Source organism: Trichechus manatus, unplaced genomic scaffold (genome assembly GCF_000243295.1).
Source record: "Trichechus manatus latirostris isolate Lorelei unplaced genomic scaffold, TriManLat1.0 scaffold00039, whole genome shotgun sequence".
Classification (NCBI taxonomy): Eukaryota; Metazoa; Chordata; class Mammalia; order Sirenia; family Trichechidae; genus Trichechus; species Trichechus manatus.
The window spans coordinates 8,054,992-8,074,729 of NW_004443975.1; the positions used below are offsets into that span (position 1 = coordinate 8,054,992).

Sequence of the window (19,738 nt, forward strand, 5' to 3'; positions counted from 1 at the left end):
TCCTATGAAACAGATGCCATTATTACTCATTTGGAAACCAAAGCTTAGAGGTCTCCCAAACCCTAGCAGTAATAGGTTTTGATCAAGAGTCTACGGTGAAGTTGACTGGGGAAATGTGTTATAAAGACTGATGTGGCAATGATATACAAGGTCGATTGAAAGACGGAAGACAGGTAGTTGAGATGCTTTAAGAGAAAGCTAGGCTTAATGTACCAGGAGTAGGAATAGGGAAAAAAGTGAGAATCAATGACATTATGAAAATTTGAGCAGATTTGGTAATGGCAGGGTAGGAATTACAAGAGAAAGAAGAGGATTCAGAGTTTCCAGCCAGATTAAATTGGGAACCAATGAGAATAGCAGGGAAGTTGGGAAGAACTAGTTTGGTGAAGTGTTACTTACTAAAAATATGCCTTACAAAGAATTACTTACTACTAGTATGCCTGAGGTATTACAAACTGTTATAACAGCAAAGAAATCTAACTGGGGAGATTAGATATATCTCAACTACTACATTATTTATTAATGGAACAAAAATGAAGAGATTTTGAGTATCAAAAATTGAATTACTCACTGAAAGTTCACTGAGTATACATGACAGAATTAAAAGCGAATATAAGTTAGGTGTAATTTAATGTTTCGTTAAGTATTCAGAGACAAAAAAAATTACAAAATCTTATTACTCAAAATATTTTTATTTTTAAAAAGTTTAAATCATATTAAAATTTAAATAATTTCATTGTACAGTACTTAATAATATATTTCAACAAACTGAACAGTAAAACAAACCATTTAAATCAGTTTACTTTACTTTCTAAGCTTAATAAGTACAAACTTTTTTGCATACCCAGGAGGATGCAAAAATCAGCAACAGTGAAACTGGAATATTTAACATAAGATGTTCAACCAAAAGGATAAAACTAAATTACATTTTATCTGGTAGCATCTTACCAGTATGTTTTTAGTAGACAGGAGTTTAAAACAAAATAAAACAAAAAATTCAATCTCATCAAATCCACAATTAACTGAAGGTTTCATTTCACTCAGCTGTGAATAAAATAGGAGTCAATGTTTTCTCCAAGATACCAGTGGTATGAAGTTCAGAAGAAATGATCTGCCCAGTCTGTGCAAAACAGTTATCTTCCGTCGAAAGAAATGAGCTTTTCAGGCTTACTTCTTTTTCATTTGTCTCATAATTTCCAATAAATAAACTTCTCCAGCTAATGTCTTGGTGGTCTAGTTTCCTACATAATTCTGTCTTCCATGATGTCATCACAGAGCCACTTACAGTTATAATCTTTGGAACACTCTATAGTTTCAAAAAGAAGTTTAAAGTCCTCAGGGCATATGTTAGTTATTTTCACATTTTCGTGTTTTCTTATGAGTGTTAATATATCCTTTGCGTCAACTGGACTTAATGAACTGAAAATGAAATACAAAGTAAATTTGTTAATTCTTTTCCATAAGAACATTAAATTCAGTTAATATTGATAGAGATGACTTCTAAACCCAATTTCAAATGCTCAAATGCTTAATTTATATAATTTAAAATATGTACTTTATCTTATTCTATGTTAAAGCTACATATATTATATGCAAGCTCTTCACTACTTTTATTCCTAAAGTTTTTCATGGCTTTAAATATTCTAATCATAAGTCATTCACAAAATTCCAGTCTAAAATTGCTTATTAAAAAATTCTTCTGCCTACCTTATTCATCCTTTCACTCTCTTAGCAAAACAGTCTTAACTCCATACAGGTTGATTTAAAATCTTGACTTCAATAAATACAAACAGTGGAAACTGCTGTTTGGCAATTTTCAAGGAAGGGATCATTTTTCACATTTTTATGTAGCAATGACTGGTGAATAAATAATACAGCAAATTGCCTTATGTATTAACCTGGCAAGAAACCATCAATAGGCCTCTGACACTAAGAATAACAACTATAATAAAATATTTTGATGGAAAATATTCCAATACTTTACTTTGAATGCAATCTTGGTGACAAATGTAAACATGTTTTCCATCCACAGAAATCTCCAAGGGAACCTTCAACATTTTGCACCATGGCTTACAGTATTTTTTCCTAAATTTCCTATTTTCTTGATATTTTTATTCAAAGTTGCCACCATCACAAGGTGGCAAGATAAAATAGTAGACTGCTGTACTGGTGTACCATTTTAGCATTTATTTTTACATAAATAATGGCCAATCAACAGCTCATTCAGATACATTAAATGATAATCTAATAAATTAAAATGTGATTTTTAACATTTTGTCCTTCCTCTGACAATACTTTGAATGACTATGGGCTGCTGATATAAGCTACAATGTACAATTTACAGACTTGTACACCACCAAACCAAAAACCTAACTCGTTGCCATCAAGTTGATTTTTGACTCATAGCGACCCTATAGGATAGAGTAGAAGTGCTCCATAGGTTTCCAAGCAGCAGCTGGTAGATTCGAAATGCCAACTTTTTGGTCAGCAGCCGGGCTCTTAACCACTGCACCACAAGGGCTCCTGTATAGTACCATCCCTATATAAATATTAGACTTACATAGATATAAAGTAAGTAGTAACAGTTTTAATTTTTATAAATCCTTTGTTAGAAAGATAAAATTCAATCCAGGGCAAGAGAACCAGGGTGGTATTGTGATCTGCTGCGTATCCCCTACTTTGGTTAGGACAGGCAATGACAAGAGGTAGATAGTGGGTATGCCACCAGCAGCACTGGCTTTCTTCACCCCAGCCAGTGGCAAGCGGCTAGTTCTTCCTTTAGGAAGACAAAGATAAAACAACTTGACATCCCTAGTGGTTTTTCCCAAAGGAAGGGGGAAAAAAAAAGAAGCCAGTGGGAGATTATGTGGAAAATATAATTGTTTTTTCTCAAAATGTACATCGGGGGAATATTTTGAAGAAATACAGAAGTGAAAATATGGTACCTTACTCTGTTAATTAAGATATTAAAAAAAAAACTCTAACATCAAAGAATAATTCTTTTATTCTTTTTACTTACTGTAAATGATCTACTAGCTTGGCATTGCGCTTCCCAAAACACTGCTTTAACATGTGAAAAAATACATCATAGTTAATAGGTGTTAAGTTTTCTGTAAATAAATTTCTGCGAGGAGTCATTCGAATAAAACACAGATTTTGTTGTATTAGTTCTGATAATTCCTGGAGAAGGAAAAATACACTGTATTAGTCATAAACTATTGCCAGAGCAAGAGCTTGTCCACTCACTCATTTACTTCTTTACTTACTCATTTAAGCTGACTGGTGGAAGAGACAATCGCCACAGACCTTTAGGGCCCCTGTATGTTCTTGCTGTGTGTGTCAAGAATGCAAGACCCTGACCACTCTTTACCTGGGCCATTTCTCAGGGTTGCTTGCAGTGAGCAACCTTGAAGGATGAGATAAGGATACCTCCCCTTGGGACAATGAGCAAGACTGCTGAATGTGTGTTATAAAAGAGGTGGATTCCAACAGCTGTTTCTCTGTTGCAAGCCAAGCCCACTACATGCAGAGCATTCAACTGAGCTGTTATCACATCACCCCATGGGACTTGGGGGCAAAGGGAACCAACATAAATACTCTTAGCTGCTTGCTGTGCCATGAGTATAAAGTCTCTGACAGGCTAACTTATTGGCTTGTAAGCAAGTTGAAACCAAATCCCAAAAATGACACTAACACGTACTGAATCCCTGCTATTATTTGAGGCACATCATCAGATCCTAAGCATAAAAAAAAATTACTCACTTGTAATTTTTAATTGGATATTATTTTTTTAAAAAATCAGTAATTCTATAGTATAGGGGTTGGCAAACTACTATCTGTTGCCTACTTTTGTATAGCCTGTAAGCTTTACATTTTTAGGACTGTTTAAAAACAACAAGAAGAATATAAGACAGAATGTACGTGGCCCACAGGCATAAGATATTTACCATCTGACTCTTTACAGAAAAAGTCTGTCAACCCCCTATTCTAGTATACAGTATTATACAGACTAAAATAAATACTGTATATGACTGGATATAAAGTTAAGACGGTTTTTCCCAAAAATTATTCCTCAGAATGTTTGAATCCTTATGAAATCTCACATATTAGGTAGTAATCTCTTATTTACTTTATTTTGAAGCATAAAATACTGTTTTTGGAAGACATATTAGCCTGAAAAAAGAAAATCTCAATCACTTCGAGTTTGGGATGCTTACAGCTGAAGGAAAAAGGAAGGCAATACAATTCAGAAAGACTTAGTAAGTATTACTTCGGGGGTGGGGGGTGACCTCACAATTGCAAGTATTATATGGTGTTGTTAACAAGCCTTTTGAAGGTGACTTTAAAAAGCAACAAGGTGAGTAATTTTGGAGTCCAGGAGATACATTTACCTGATAAATGGGGAAGAAATACCAACTTTCCTGATGTTATATGAGTGACCATTTGCAATATGGGACAAAAATTCCAGTAACAGCATAAAAACACAGCTTCAGAAATAGTAGAATATCTCAAAAAAATTACATGGAAATAAAGATGGTAGGTTTTAAAAAACTGTTAATTGTCTCAAAGGGCTTCTATAGAAATTATGAACATACTATTATCAAAGACACATGTGCACATCTGAATAAAATTATCTCATGAAACATAACATTTGGTTATTTGATCTTCATCCCTATAAATTTATATATTTAAGTTGGCCAAAAACATTTTTAGTTTTTGATCTTCTCATTAAGAAAATGTGTTCCAATGACCATCCTGACAGGGAACACAACAGAGAGTCCCTCATGGAGCAGGAGAAAAGTGAGATGCAGAACTCAAATTCTAGTAAAAAGGCCAAACTTAACAGTCTGACTGAGACTGGAGGAACCCTAGAAGACATGGCCGCCAGACACTCTGTTAACCCAGAACTAAAACTATTCCTGAAGCCAACTCTTCAGACGAAGAATAGACTGGACTATAAGACGTAAAATGATACTCATGAAGAGTGTGCTTTTTAGTTCACGTAGATACACAAGACTAAATGGGCAGCTCCTGCCCGGAGCCAAGATGAGAAGGCAGAAAGGGATAGGAGCTGGTTGAATAGACACAGGAAATCCAGGGTGGAAAGGAGGAGGAATGTGCAGTCACATTATAGGGATAGCAGCTAGCGTCACATAACAAAGTGTGTATAAATTTTTGTGTGAGAAACTAACTTGGGCTGTAAACTTTCACCTAAAGCACAATTTAAAAAAAAAAAAGCCAAAAAACAAAAACAACAAAAGAAAATGTGTTCTATACAGGGTTGTTCATTTTGGGGACATCTGAATAAATCACTAATGGTATCCAAGCCAAAATGTTACCATTCTTATTTTGTTTTGCAAGACTATATAAGTTATGTTTATGAATCATGAAATAGAACTAAAATCACAATGATAACTAATCACTCTAAAATTAGACTATCTCCAAATTGATCATTTTCTTTCCCCTTTAGTATCAAGAGTAAGAAAAAAACAAAGTAGTAAACAAAGGGGCTAGTCAGACTGAGCTGGTATGCTGGTATTAGGCCATCATTACCATTTAATCCCAAAGCAGAACTTCTGAACTGAGTTAAAACTTTTTTTTTTTTTTTTTTAACTTCAGCTACTTTATTAGACTTTCAATACAAGCAGCTCTGAGACAAAGTTCACACAGGACCACTCTGTAACATCATCATTTTGGTTCTCTAAAAAGGGAAAAATAAAAATCCCACCTTTTGGGTAAGAACCAAGATGTACCTGTTGGTGAATTCAATCATATAAGTACTATAACATTATTACAAATTTCTCACTTATTAATAAGGTACAAACTTTTATTTTTAGTTTATTAAATTAGTTGAATGTTAAAATGACTATATTTTCCAAATTTGAGATGTATCTTCATTTCAAGAGATAAAAAGAAGATTCTCTGTTTAAGCCTATTACTGTATAATAGATGAAAAATACAACTCTCCTCTAAAATAATTTCAATGTATTAAAAGTAGTAAGATATATATCTTAATTGCTGTAAAAAAATATGTAACACACATTTGCCAAGACATTTTTACATGTGCAATTCAGTGACGCCAGTCATATTAATCATGTTGTGCAGCTATCACCAGTGTCTGAAAGTAGTTTAAGATATATTTAAAGAACATTCATTATTCTAAAATCCAAAATTTAAATGAGTACAGAATACCAGATGATCTTAAAAAAATAAAGGACATCCCACGCAGAGGAAGAAAAGGAAAGGTGTTCTTTTACTCTTACCCTGCGCTTTGTTTTTTCCAGCTGCCCATTTTGGGTGTGTAAGTCAAATGATGACCAAGGCTCCTTGAGGGGAGGAAAAAAACAAAATCGAAACATTTCTTTTACTCTCTTTGGTCAAAGTGTCCCCAAACTATTGCTGTTGTTGTTAGCTGCCATCAAGTTGGCTCTGACTCACAGAGACCTTACATATCACAGAAGGAAATGTCCAGTCCTGTGCCATCTTCATGATCATTGGCCAAATTATTACTGACTTAAAGAAAAATCTTGCCTAAACGAAAGCAGTGAATTAAATCCACGTATTCAGTCTAACTGGATTTAAGAGAAACAATGTGATGGTTAAATAATATACCTCTCTCTCTCTCTTTTTTTTTGATAAAGAAAATATGGATCAAAGGTCTATCCTGATATTAGTAACTCTATCTCTTATTTAGGGGTCCCTGGGTGGTGTAAACAGTTGACACACTTGGCTGCTAACAGAAAGGGTGGAGACTGGAGTCCACCCAGAGGCACCTCAAAAGAAAGGCCTGGTGATCTACTTCCAAAAAATCAGCCATGAAAACCCTATGGAGGCGCCTCTGTGTGGATGAGCACATTAACTGTTTGCACCACCCAGGGACTCCCATATTACCTATATACCTTATAAAACCACTTGATATATACTCTAATCTACCGAAATAGATAACAAAAGAAGGGAATGGGCAAGTTATGATATAAAAGAAATACATTCTTTTTTTTAATAATCTAGCCCTGTGCTCTCTAATATGGTACATGGTTGTCACTAGCCACACTTGCTATGTATCTAGTCTGAATTAATATGTGCTGTAATTTATGCGCTGAATTTAAAAGACTTAGTACAAACAACAAAAGAAGAATGTAAAATATGTCATAACTAATTTTTTATGATTACACATCAAAATGACAATATTTTGGATTGACTGGGTTAAATAAAATATAATATTAAAATTAATTTTACCTGTTGCTTTTTATCTTTTATAATGTGGCTACTAAAACATGTAAAACTACATACGTGGCTTGCATTATATTTACATTACACAACTCTTATCTTGCCTAAAGAAATAAACTAGGACACATACAAACTAATTGAAAGATGTTCACATTTTTTTAAATTTATTTTTTCCCATACAAAAGTTTATACATATATTGTTATGTGACTCTAATTGCTCTCCCCATACTGTGACAGCACACTTCTCCTTCCATCCTTGATTCCCCATGTCCATTCAACCAGCTTTTAATCCTCTCTGCCTTCCCATCTCACCTCCAGACAGAAGCTGCACGTTTAGTCTCTTGTATCTACTTGAGCTAAGAGGTACACTCCTCACGAGTATCACTTTATGTTCCACAGTCCAGTCCAATCCCTGTCTGAAGAGTTGGCCTCAGAAATTGCTTTAGCTCTGGGCTGATAGAGAATCTGGGGGCCATGCTTTCCAGGGTTCCTTCAGTCTCAGTCAGACCACTAAGTCTGGTCTTCTCACTAGAATTTGAGTTTTGCACCCCACCTTTCTCCTGCTCCATCCAGGATCCTCTGTTGTGTTCCTTGTCAGGGCGGTCACTGGTCGTAGCTGGGCATCATCTAGTTCTTCTGGTCTCAGGCTGTTGAAGTCTCTGGTTTATGTAGCCCTTTCTGTCCCTTGGGCTAATACTTTCCTGTGTCTTTGGTGTTCTTCTCTCCTTTGCTCCAGGTGGTTGGAACCAATTGATGCATCTTAGATGGCTGCTTGCAAGTTTTAAGACCCCAGATGCCACTCACCAAAGTAAGATGCAGAACATTTTCTTAATAAGCTTTGTTATGCCAATTGACCTAGATGTCCCCTGAAAGCATGGTCCCCAGACCCCTAGTCCTGCTACTCTGTCCCTCAAAGTGTTTGACTGTATTCAGGAAACTTCTTAGCTTTGGTTTAGACCAGTTGTGCTGACTTCCCCTGTAGTGTGTGCTGTCCTTCCCTTCACCTAAGATAATTCTTATCTACTATCTAGTTAGTAAATAACTCTACACTTTTTTTTTAAAAAAAAGCAATTAAAAAGAGAACTTCTCTACAGTGAAGTACTATGTAGACATTAAAAACTTAAGAAAAGCATTGAATGACATGACAAAAAGCTTGCAACTAATTATTAGGTGAAAAAACATGATACAATCTAATATAGACCCTACTATACGAAGGGAAAAAAAGACTGAAAATATGTTCACATGTCAACAGTTATCTCTGTAGGGTAGAAGTCTAGTGATGATTTTTTTTTAATTCTTATTTGTTTTTCCTTTCCTTCCTTCCTCCTTCCCCTCTCACTTCCTTCCTGTTTCATATTTTACAATAAGTGTATACTATCTGCGTAATCAGACAAAAAAAACTTACTAGCACACAGTCATCTCGAAGTATCATCTAATAATTATTGTTCAAATCTAAAAATTGTTGTTCAACAGTTGGGAAAATGATAAAATTAATCTATTCTTTCATCTTTTTCCATTTATAGGTCACGGAAATGGAGCCAATTTGAAAAACAATGACACTCTCTAAAATTCAGGAAGATTTTACTCACCATGTGCAGAAGCTTAATGTCACAAGCTACTTGCCAGAGCACACTTAACGCTTGATACAAGTTTGGATTTTTAGGTCTTGCCTTTAGTTTCTAAAAAAAGAAAAATCAGAGTTATATATCAAATATAATTCTAATCAATCAAAACCAGATGTTGGATCTCAATAGTAATAGCTTAATAGTATCCAGAAATTTAAGTAAACAAAATTAGATTTTAAGGAAAAATCTTAACCTTAACCATTTCAAGGAAGAGAAAAAATCCAATGTATTTGGGACTGACTTCCTTTAACCATATCACATATCAGGGGAAAAGCTCATCACTTAGTTACGAAGGTGAACAAAAACAGAAACAATTCCTGCCCTTGTGGTTTTTACAACATAGCGGAGTAGAAAAGCATTAACTAATTACATGAATTAACTTGTGATACGTTCTATGCAGAAGGACAGGTGTGTTAAAACATGTATCAGGTGAGCCCATTAAATTTTGAGTCAAGAGTTGCTTAGGCTGACACCTGATGGATGAGCAGTTACCTCCATGAGTGAGAGGACACTACAGAGAAAGGAAACCCCGTGTAAAAGGGCAAAAGCAGCATGGGCCATTGGAACATTTTCCTAAAAGCAAAACGAAACCTGATGAAACATTTCTTATTTGTCTCCTTCATCCTTTTATTCATATACTGCAAGAATAGTCTCAAGGTTCTGAGTGCCCTGTGCTCCTTCCAAGGCCAGTCACAATTTCTCACTATCTAGGTGTGGGTGGGTAAATAATTTCTTCCTTTCCTGCCCCACTATCCTAAGCCTTAGCTGTCTTAGGCAGAAATAATGATAAGCAGTTCCCGGGCAGAAAGGGAACGTGACTCTCAAGGCAATATCAAGGTCTTCAAGAGGCCCTTTCATTACAGAGAATAAAAACCAAAACCAAGCTAGCTGTGGTTCAGTTGATTCCAACTCATGGTTACACCATGTGTGTCTGAATGGAACTCTGCTCCACAAGATTTTCAATGGCTGATTTTTCGGAAGTAGATTGCCAGGCCTTTCTTCCAAGGTGCCTCTGGGGGGATGCAAACTGCCAACATTTTGGTTAGAAGCTGAGCACATTAACCGTTTGCACCACCCAGGGACTCAGAAAATAAAAAGACTGAAGATTGCTCTACAGAAATTTTAAAGCAATCTTACAATCTTAGTACTCTCAAATATCATGAGTCCTAAATTAAAGTCAAATAGATTAAGACTACTCAGAGAAAAATTATAGAACTCTTTCAAAACAAAAAACTTAGCAGGTACTTGTTAATAACCTACCTGGTATTCCTTTTCACTGATAAACATATTTAGTTCTACTCGTCCATATCTATATACAGAAGTACAGGAATATAGATCATATATAAGTTTCCAAAGGGCCTTTTTTTCACTTTTAATTGGGAAGATTCCAATTACTTTTAAAGGGATACCTGTTAAGAATACAAGCAAAAATATTTGAGTAAAGCTCTTCACCCTTTTCATATGGCCATGTTTTATTGCATCAAACTAAGTTAACAAACTATATTAATTTTAGTTTATTTCAATTAAAACTACATCTCAGTATCTTTCCTTGAAATGGAAGTTGGCTTTTGGGGAATTGCTCTCATTATTTCTGCTGAGGGGAGGGGAATGCCACTTTTAACCTAAGAGCATCTGCTCAAAAACTGTAAGATATACACTGAATATAAAGCTCTTCAACAAACCAGGTGTATTGACAAAGAAACCTGCCAACTCATAAGAAATTTGCTTTAGTGAGTAACAAAAATTACCTGCTGACCAAGGAACTGCTCGTATTCCCAAATTCTGGAAAAGCATCTGTGAAATCATAATGGGTGGTTTTACTAAACTACCATTTCTAGGATCCAATTTAAAGAAGTCGCAGTGGACCACGTCTAGTTGTCCATCCAGATTTTTTCCTAGGGACTAACGAGAAACAGAGATAGCATGTTAAGAAGTTTAAGCACTTTGCAGGTTTACCTTTCAACAATCAAAGATCTAGTTCAAAAATAGTTCTTATAAAAAAAATTACAACCTCAATAAAGCTGTAAAGATAATTTATTAATAACATATTGTAAAATTTGAGAAAATAAAATTCAATTAACAACTGAAAAGTGATGAAAGTACAGTAGCACCAAGAAAAAGTCCAAACAACAACAAAACAAACTTCAACAAATTCTTACTTATCCTTTTACTTTCTTTACTTTTTCTTAATAGTGTTACTTGTTCAAGAGCTTCCTCACACTCATTAATTGCTTACTAGTGGCTGCCTGGAGCACTGGTAAAAGATTCTACGGCCACATCTGGGCTCAAGCAGAAAGCTGTGAGTCATCGGCTACGGATCATGGGAAGAAGAAATGAAGATACTTCTTAACAGAGAAAAACATTAAAGTGAAAAGTAGATAGATTCAAGAGTTCCCCCCACCCCAGAGGGGTTTACTTAGTCATCTATCAAATGAAGTTAGCTTATTGTGTAGATCAGTCTTCCTTTTTCCCTAACTTTTTCATTTACCTTTTCTAAAGAAAGAGGGAACCATAGAAGGAAAGCATGTTGTCCACTGGAAGAGGTCGCCTATTCCTTAGTCTCTTTCTGTCCCGACTTGCTTAACTTGTAGTAGCACTGGAGCTGCTTAGCGGTTGGAACAAGTATTAGCTACAGACTTCCTAAACTTAATTTGAAGTTAGAAAATCAATGAGGACAGTATGTTTTTGATGTGTATGTGGAAGTTCTCATACACAGAAAATTCTATTTGTATTTAACTAGGTTTAAAACAAATTTACAATTTAAAGTTATCAATTAAAAAACCTAGTTTTACTCAAACTTTTGAATTCAACCATCAATACTGTCCTATTTCTAAATCTAGTAAATTTGAGTGATCACTGTCAAGGGAACCCTTGATTAATGCTTAATGAAATCAAGTTGAACACATTTTATATATATATATATATATATATATTTTCAATTGTGCTTCAAGTGAAAGTTAACAGTTTAAGTCAGTTTCTCATACAAAAATTTATACACACATTGCTATGTGACCCTAGCTGCTCTCCCTATAATGTGACAGCACACTCCTCCTTTCCACCCCTGATTTCCTGTGTCCATTCAAACAGCTCCTGACCCTCTCTGCCTTCCCATCTTGCCTCGGGACAGGAGCTGCCCATTTAGTCTCAAGTATCTACTTGAGCTAAGAAGTACTCTCTTCACAAGTATCATTTCATGTTCCATAGTCCAGTCTAATCTTTGTCTGAAGAGTTGGCTTTGGGAATGGTTTCAGTTCTGGGCTAAAAGAGAGTCTGGGGGCCATGTCTTCCAGGGTCCCTCCGGTCTCAGTCAGACCGTTAAATGTGGTCTTTTTAGTAGAATTTGAGTTCTGCACCCCACTTTTCTCCTGCTCCATCAGGGACTCTCTGTTGTGTTCAATGTGAACACATTTTAAAAAGCCCTTAAATAAGGCAGCTCCTTCCTGTCTGGCTGGGCCACATCTCTGCTCACTATTAAAAAAAATACTCCATTAGATTCTGCTTCTCTTTCATGTCTTCGGCTCTGCAGTCATTGAACTAGAGTTATGTTAATGATGTAAAGGGCAAAAATACCTGTATTTCACAGGTGAAATATAAAAAAAAATACTCAGACTCTCCTTGGAAACTCTTTTTTTTTTCCATGTAAACCTCAAAACAAAACAAAACAAACCGTTGCCATTGAGTCAAATTCCGACCCATAACCACCCTATATAGGACAGAAGAGAACAGCCCCTTAAGGGTTTCCAAGGCTGTAATGTTTATAGAAGCAGAATGCCACATCTTTCTCCCGTGGAGGGGCTGGTAGGTTCGAACGACCAACATTTTGGTTAGCAGCTGAGCACTTAACCAAGGCGACAATCATTAACATTCTAATCAACTAACTTCTCTGCTCTTTAAAAGCAATTCTAAAACACTACTTCTATAAAGACTTTTATTAAGCTTCAAAATACTCTGAATTACTACATTTTAACTTTCTTTTAATTTGGCAGTGTCATGGTTTGAATTATGTCCCCCAAAAAATGTGTGTATCAATTTGGCTAGGCCCTGATTCCTGGTACTGTGTGATTTCTCTGCGTGTTGTAAATCCTGCCTCTATGATGTTAATGAGGGAGGATGGGTGGCAGTTGTGTTAGTAAGGCAGGACCTGATCTACAAGACTGGATTGTGTCCTGAGGCAATCTCTTGAGTTATAAAAGACAGAAGTGAGCAGTGAGACAGGGGGACCTCATACCATCAAGAAAGCAGTGCCGGGAGCAGAGCGCGTCCTTTGGACTGGGGTCCCTGTGCCGAGAAGCTCCTAGTCCAGGGGAACATTGATGAGAAGGCCGACAGAGAGCTACTTTGACTGTGAGGAAATAAACTTCTCTTCGTTAAAACCATCCACTTGTGGTATTTCTGTTATGGCGTCACGAGATGACTAAGACAGGCAGTATGACTGAATTGGTCTTTTAAAAAATCAGAATTCTTAGGAAAGGAACTATGTATGTGCGTGCATGCACATACATACCCATATTATTCAAATTCTGGTTAGTGGACAATTAAAACATAATTATTCTTTACAAGTTAAACCGTAATATCAGGGTAAATATTACAGTTTATATTCTGAATGCCAAAAATTAAATACTATAGTGCTTAAACTTCAGGCCCCTTATTACAGAAGTATAATATTAATTTCAACCAAAAGCCCTCAAGGAAACAGAAAAGACTTGATAGTACCCCAGGCATAAACAGGAATCATAAAGCAATGGCTGGAGGCAAAGACTGTGTTATGAAACCCAGCTCTGCACAATTACCCACGTGATCTTGGGCATGTCTTTAAACCTCTCCAAGTCTCATTTTTTCACAGGGGTGTTATGAAGACTAGATTAAGTATCTGCATGTGATTTTAAAAGTAGACAGTACTAACAAGTACTAAATTATAGTATTTATGTTTCTGTATAATCTAGTTGATTTATATAATTTTATGGCTCTTTCATATTTATTTCTTGATTTCAAGCTTCCACTCATTTGTTCAGCAAATATTTACTGAGGGCCATTCTGTACCAGATACCCTCTGCGGGATGGAGATACAGAAGTGAACAAAACAGGCAAAGCTTCTGCTCTCCGACAGTGACAAGTGCCGTGATGACCATAAACCAGGTAACAGAACGCTTCAGATTGCAGAGTTGACCAGATTGTGTTTAGGATCCAAAAACAAGAAGCAAAAAGGAATAGAGGAAAGGAAAGAGAATAAACCTTGAGTTTCTACTAGTCATTCTGCTGGGCACTTTACATAGTTTACCCTATTTCAACCTCATCAACATCTTATACAGGTAGGTATTAACTTCCCTATTTTATAGGTGAGAAACACCAAGACTCAGAAGGTTAAATTACTTATTTGCCCAGGGTTTTAAGGCTAGTAAGTGCTAGGACTGAGATTTAAATTCAGTCTGATTTGAAAAGACTGTCCTCTATCCCTGCTGAAATATGGCATGTTCTACCATAAAAGCTGAATGTTTCTGCAACAATAACAGTCTTCACAATTCAAATGGGATTCATCACGGTTTATTAATTGTTGTTAGCTGCCGTCAAGTTGGCCCCTGACTCATGTCAACCCCATGTGTTACAGAGTAGAACTGCTCCATAGGGTTTTCTTGGCTGTAATCTTTACGAAGTAGACCGCCAGGCCTATCTTCTTCAGAGTCACTGGGTAGGTGAAATTGCCACCCTTTGGGTTAGCAGTCTGTCACGAAATGCTTGAGCCATCCAGCCTCCTTGATTTATTAATATGGAACACAACTTGCTACATGCTTTGCACCTCCAAGTTTGAAAAGAAGCTTTTTGTTCCCTTGAAACATTGTTACTTAAAGTCTCAGGAATTTTATGGGTGAGATACATGATATAGTTAGTTAAAAATCCAGTCAAACATCATCCTTAAAAATCCTCTCAATTTTTAGGAGGAAACTGAGTGCCATTAGGTGGCTAGAAGCATCATCTGCTGCTATGAGCCCTACTTTAAGATCTGGATGTAGGGCTGAAAAGGCATACAGATGAATTCAGAGAGGGTTAAAGGCTGGTTGAATGGACATGGGGAATCAGGGGTGGAAAGGAGGAGCGTGTTGTCACAGTACGGGGAGAGCAATTACAGTCACATAACAAAGTACGTATAAATTTTTGTATGGGAAAAAAATAAAAAAAAAGAAATATTGTGTCTAAAATTCTCTAGCTCTATATTCCTCTTTTTCTCATTAAATTTTAAATTAAGACTGTTGTGACCTTGAAGAAAAGCAACTTTTGTGTTACAGGATACACTTATTGCCGTTGATTCGGTTTCAACTCATTGTGACCCTACAGGACAGAGTAGAACTGCGCCATAGGGTTTCCAAGGCTGTAAATCTTTACGGAAGCAGATTACCACATCTTTCTCCCACGAAGCGGCTGGTGGGTTTGAACCACGGACCTTTAGGTTAGCAGCCAAGCGCTTAACCACTGTGTCACCAGGGCTCCTTGTGTTACAGGATAACAAACTAAATAGAAACACAGACATTTTAATACCATCCAATTATCTTATAAAATGCAAATTAGTGATTTCTAATCTAGGCCTTTTGGTATATCAAGATAAAAGTTATCTTCTTGCTTGTAATTTCCAAGTTGAAATTTCAAATGCCTATGCTTACTTTGGATATGTAATCAGGAGGGATCAGTCCCTGGAGAAGAACATCACTCTTAGTAAAGTAGAGGGTCAGCGAAAAAGACAACCCTCAATGAGATGGACTGACACAGTGGCCACAAACATGGGCTCAAGCATAACAACGATTCTGAGGATGGCAAAGGACTAGGCAGTGTTTTGTTCTGTTGCGCATAGGGTCGCTATAAGTCGGAACTGACTTGACGGCACCTAACAACAACAACCTGCTTACTAAAAAAGGCGCCCTGGAGGCACAGTGGTTAAGGGCTTGGCTGCTAACTGAAAGATCAGCGGTTCGAACCCACCTGGCAGCTCCATGGGAGAAAAGACCTGGTGATCTACTCCCATAAAGTTTACAGCTTAGTTCTACTCTGTCATAAAGGGTTATTATGAGTCAGAATCAATTGGACGGCACTAACGACAACATGCTTGCTAAAATGAGCCCTGGTGGCACAATGGTTAAGCGTTCGACTGCTAACTGAGAGGCTGGCAGTTTGAACCCATTCGGTGGCTCCTCAGAAGAAAGACCTGGTGATCTGCTGGAAAACCCTGTGGCAGGACTAGTCTGTCACATGGGGTCGCTGTGAGTTGAAAACTGACTTGACGGCACTGAACAACAACATGTTTACTAAATTACATCTCATGACCTTGAATCTAAAACAACTTTACGTATTCTTTTTCTCATGTTTTTAAAATTCTAGCAGACTTATCCTCAATTAAATTAAACCTTGACTTCTTTTCCAAGCAGTCAGCTGTGGAGTAACAATGATCTAAGACTCACAGTTTTACTAAAAAAAAATTAAAATACTTGGATTATATTTTCACAATTTTTTGTTGTCATCCTGTATTTTTATATAGTCATTTTATGGTTTCAAGAAGTTAGCATCCAGAAGCATAATTGTTTCACAAACTAAACTTAGAGATTTACAAAGGACGGAGGGAGAGAAAGAGAAAAAAAAAGAGGCTGGCCAATGACGTAAGGAAGTGACACTTTTCTACTGTTCTGTAATGAACCCTGGTGGCACAGTGGTTAAGTGCTCGGCTGCTAACCAAAAGGCTGGCAGTTCAAACTCACCAGCTGCTCTGCTGGAGAAAGATGTGGCAGTCTGCTTCCATAAAGATTACAGCCTTGGAAACCCTATAGGACAGCTCTAGTCTGTCCTATGAGTTCGAACCATAAAGTCACTTTAAGTCAGAAATGATTCGATGGCAACAGGCTTGGTTTAGTTATCTACTTTACTGTTCTGTGAACTTGTCTGCTCCATGTTGCTGCTGTTCTGTGCGTTGAGTCGATTCCAACTCATAGCGTCCCTACAGGACAGAACAGAACCGCCCCATAGGGTTTCCCAGGAGCGACTGGTGGATTTGAACTGCCGACCTTTTGGTTAGGAGCCAAGCTCTTTACCACTTTGCAACACTGTAACGACAGGGAACCGCCAGAAATTCAAGCTGGATTCGGAAGAGGATGTGAAACAAGGGATATCACTGCCGATGTCAGATGGATCCTGGCTGAAAACAGAGAATACCAGAAAAACTTTTACCTGTGTTTGATTGACATGGATCATAACAAATTATGGATAACATTTCAAAAAATGGGAGCTCTAGACACACTTAATTGTACTCATGAGGAACCTGCACACAGATCAAGAACAGAACAAGGGGATACTATGTGGTTTAAAGTTAGGAAAAGTGTGTGTCGGGGTTGTATCCTTTTACCATACTCATTCAATCTGTATGCCGAGCAAATAATCCAAGAAGCTGGACTGTATGAAGAACACGGCATCAGGATTGGAGGAAGGTTCATTAACAACCTGCAATATGCAGACAATATAACCTTGCTTGCTGAAAGTGAAGAGGACTTGAAGCACTTACTGATAAAGAACAAAAGCCTTCAGTATGGATTACATTTCAACATAAAGAAAACAAAAATCCTCACAACTGGACCAATAAGCAATATCATGATAAATGGAGAAAAGATTGAAGTTGTCAAGGATTTCATTTTATTTGGATCCACAATTAATATCCATGGAAGCAGCAGTCAAGAAATCAAGCGATGCATTGCATTGGGCAAACCTGCTGCAAAGGATCTCTGTAAAGTGCTAAAAAGCAAAGATGTCACTTTAAGGACTAAGGTGTGCCTGACCCAAGCCATGGTGTTTTCAAGTGCCTCATATGTATGTCAAAGCTGGACAATGAGTAAGAAAGACCGAAGAAGAACTGATGCCTTTGAACTATGGTGTTGGCAAAGCATATTGAACATACCACGGACTTCCAGAAGAATGAACAGATCTGTCTTGGAAGAAGTACAGCCAGAATGCTCCTTACAAGCAAGGATGGGGAGACTTTGTCTCACATACATTGGGCAGGTTATCAGGAGGGACCAGTCCCTGGAGAAGGATAACATGCTTGGTAAAGCAGAGTATCAGCAAAAAGAAGAAGATCCTTGATGACATGGACTGACACAGTGGCTGCAACAATGGGCTCAAGCATAACAATGATTGTGAGGATGGCGCAGGATAGGGCAGTGTTTTCTTCTGTTGTACATAGAGTCACTATGAGTCAGAACCGACTGGATGGCACCTAACAACATTAATCTAATTTCAGCAATTAGATTCTAAGCTCACAGAAGGCAAGGGACCAGTAAAGGACACTGAGATGAGCAAACAAGGCTAGAGATACCAGTTATATGCTTTGTTCAAAGTCACCCAACTAGGATTGCAGCAGAGCTAAAACTACAAGGCAAACCTCAGAACTCTCAATCTTTTAGTCATTCATTCAATAAGGACTGAATGTCTACTCTGTTCTAGTCCCTAGGGGTAACAAGGAAATCATCTCTAAAAGAGGATCTATAAAAATAAACCATGTGCTTAGTTTAATTAAACCTACTAAATCCTAAACCACTCAAAGGTAGTGACTGAATAATCAATTATTCTTAGAAAACAATTATTAAAAAAAATAAAAATATACCTCCAAATGCGGAATAAAAGTTTTGTCACTTTCAAGGGCAATCACTCTGGCACCAGTTTCAAGTAATGCCTGGGTCAGGATTCCAGGACCTAGTATGTTAACAGAAAGAAAAGTATGTTTATAAGAAAAACAATTCAACCTCTCTCACCAATAATACTTATATCAAACTTTTACTGGATGTTTTACGTGTGTTACCTAATTTCAAGTCTCACAATATCTCCGAAGTGTTACTCTCCTTACGGAGGTTGGATAGGATTACTAGCCTCCAACATCAAAACTGTTAAGGGGTGCAGCTTGGATTTGAATCAATTCTGCCAATGACGCCAAAACCTGTACCCTTATCACAATGTTCCACTACCTCTCTGAAGAAAAAAACAAACAGATAAGGTTCTAACCTCCCACTTACTAATGGGCTATCCGGATGCTTTAATCATCAGACACTGTCAAATCCAAACAGAACTGACAACCCATGATATGAAACGTCTCTTTAGAAAGTCATTATTCAAAAACGCTGTAAATCTTGTGTTCTCAGTATCCTCTATAGGAGATGCACAGAAAGAGTAAGATAAAATTCTTTTTTTTTTTTTTTTCCGGACTTACACCTCTTTTAGGGAGACGATGAGATTTAAGATCTTGTTTTATATCAAAATATTGTGTAAAGTTAAAATTGCTACAGAAATATTGCGGAGTCATTATTAACACAGACCATACGCCACGTGTCGTGGGCACTCTCTCCAAGTAAGCTGCTTAAAGGGCAGTGTCTTAGGCAGCGCCTCCTGGGTGATCAATGAAAGTATACAGAAGTAACTGACTTCCAAGAAAATGCAATCCACGCTGAACTCACCTGGATTGCACTCCAGGACTAGCTGGGGAGTTTTTCGTTTCCCCTGCAAGATCTGCGCCAAGGTTTCAGCCAATCTCCGACTGATTACGTAACGTTTGTAGTCTAAACGACACTTAGAGACGCACGAGGACGATTCCCTGATATCTGGACAGGGCAACGGCTGAGGGCGGGAGTCAGAGAAGCCCCTGCGAAGGACCTCCGGCAAGTCCTTCCGCGTCGCCACTCCGGATCCCAAAATGGAAAAGCGACCAGCGCCGGTCAACACTGAGAGAGTCAGCCGCGCAGGAAGCCCCGCCACTGTAACCCACATCCTTGCCCTCTAAGGTCCGTCCCAAAGATCACCCAGGGTTGCTACTTCGGCGAACCCCGTGCAGGGCACCCCCCGTGTAACATTTCCCCTCAGCCACACTA

At 37.5% G+C, this 19,738-nt stretch overlaps 1 protein-coding gene across 3 annotated transcripts; it reads right to left on the bottom strand.

The window, feature by feature from the left end:
* Nucleotides 1-1,200: 1,200 nt before the first annotated feature.
* Nucleotides 1,201-19,731, bottom strand: TFB2M (transcription factor B2, mitochondrial). 3 transcript variants are annotated; one of them, XM_023730917.1, is made up of 8 exons: nucleotides 19,328-19,731; nucleotides 18,484-18,572; nucleotides 10,601-10,646; nucleotides 10,113-10,261; nucleotides 8,817-8,906; nucleotides 6,264-6,326; nucleotides 3,020-3,180; nucleotides 1,201-1,419 (listed from the first exon to the last, which is right to left on the bottom strand). In XM_023730917.1, exons 1-8 carry the CDS (start codon nucleotides 19,635-19,637, stop codon nucleotides 1,242-1,244), a joined length of 1,086 nt encoding a protein of 361 aa, XP_023586685.1. In that variant the 5' UTR covers nucleotides 19,638-19,731; the 3' UTR covers nucleotides 1,201-1,241. The 3 variants fall into 3 exon arrangements, with proteins under 3 accessions (XP_023586685.1, XP_004376002.1, XP_023586686.1); XM_004375945.2 differs by having other exon boundaries at nucleotides 10,601-10,754; XM_023730918.1 differs by lacking the exon at nucleotides 3,020-3,180 and having other exon boundaries at nucleotides 1,260-1,419; nucleotides 10,601-10,754.
* Between the last annotated feature and the right edge of the window lie 7 nt (nucleotides 19,732-19,738).

Excerpts from the sequence above, each read along its gene's own strand:
- TFB2M (XM_004375945.2), bottom strand. The coding sequence starts at position 19,637 with ATGTGGGTTACAGTGGCGGGGCTTCCTGCGCGGCTGACTCTCTCAGTG. Across the intron at positions 10,755-18,483 it reads CTTTTATTCCGCATTTGGAG|TCCCTAGGAAAAAATCTGGA; the intron begins GTATATTTTTAT and ends GTTTCTCGTTAG. Across the intron at positions 8,907-10,112 it reads TCAGTGAAAAGGAATACCAG|AAACTAAAGGCAAGACCTAA; the intron begins GTAGGTTATTAA and ends TTCTTTTTTTAG.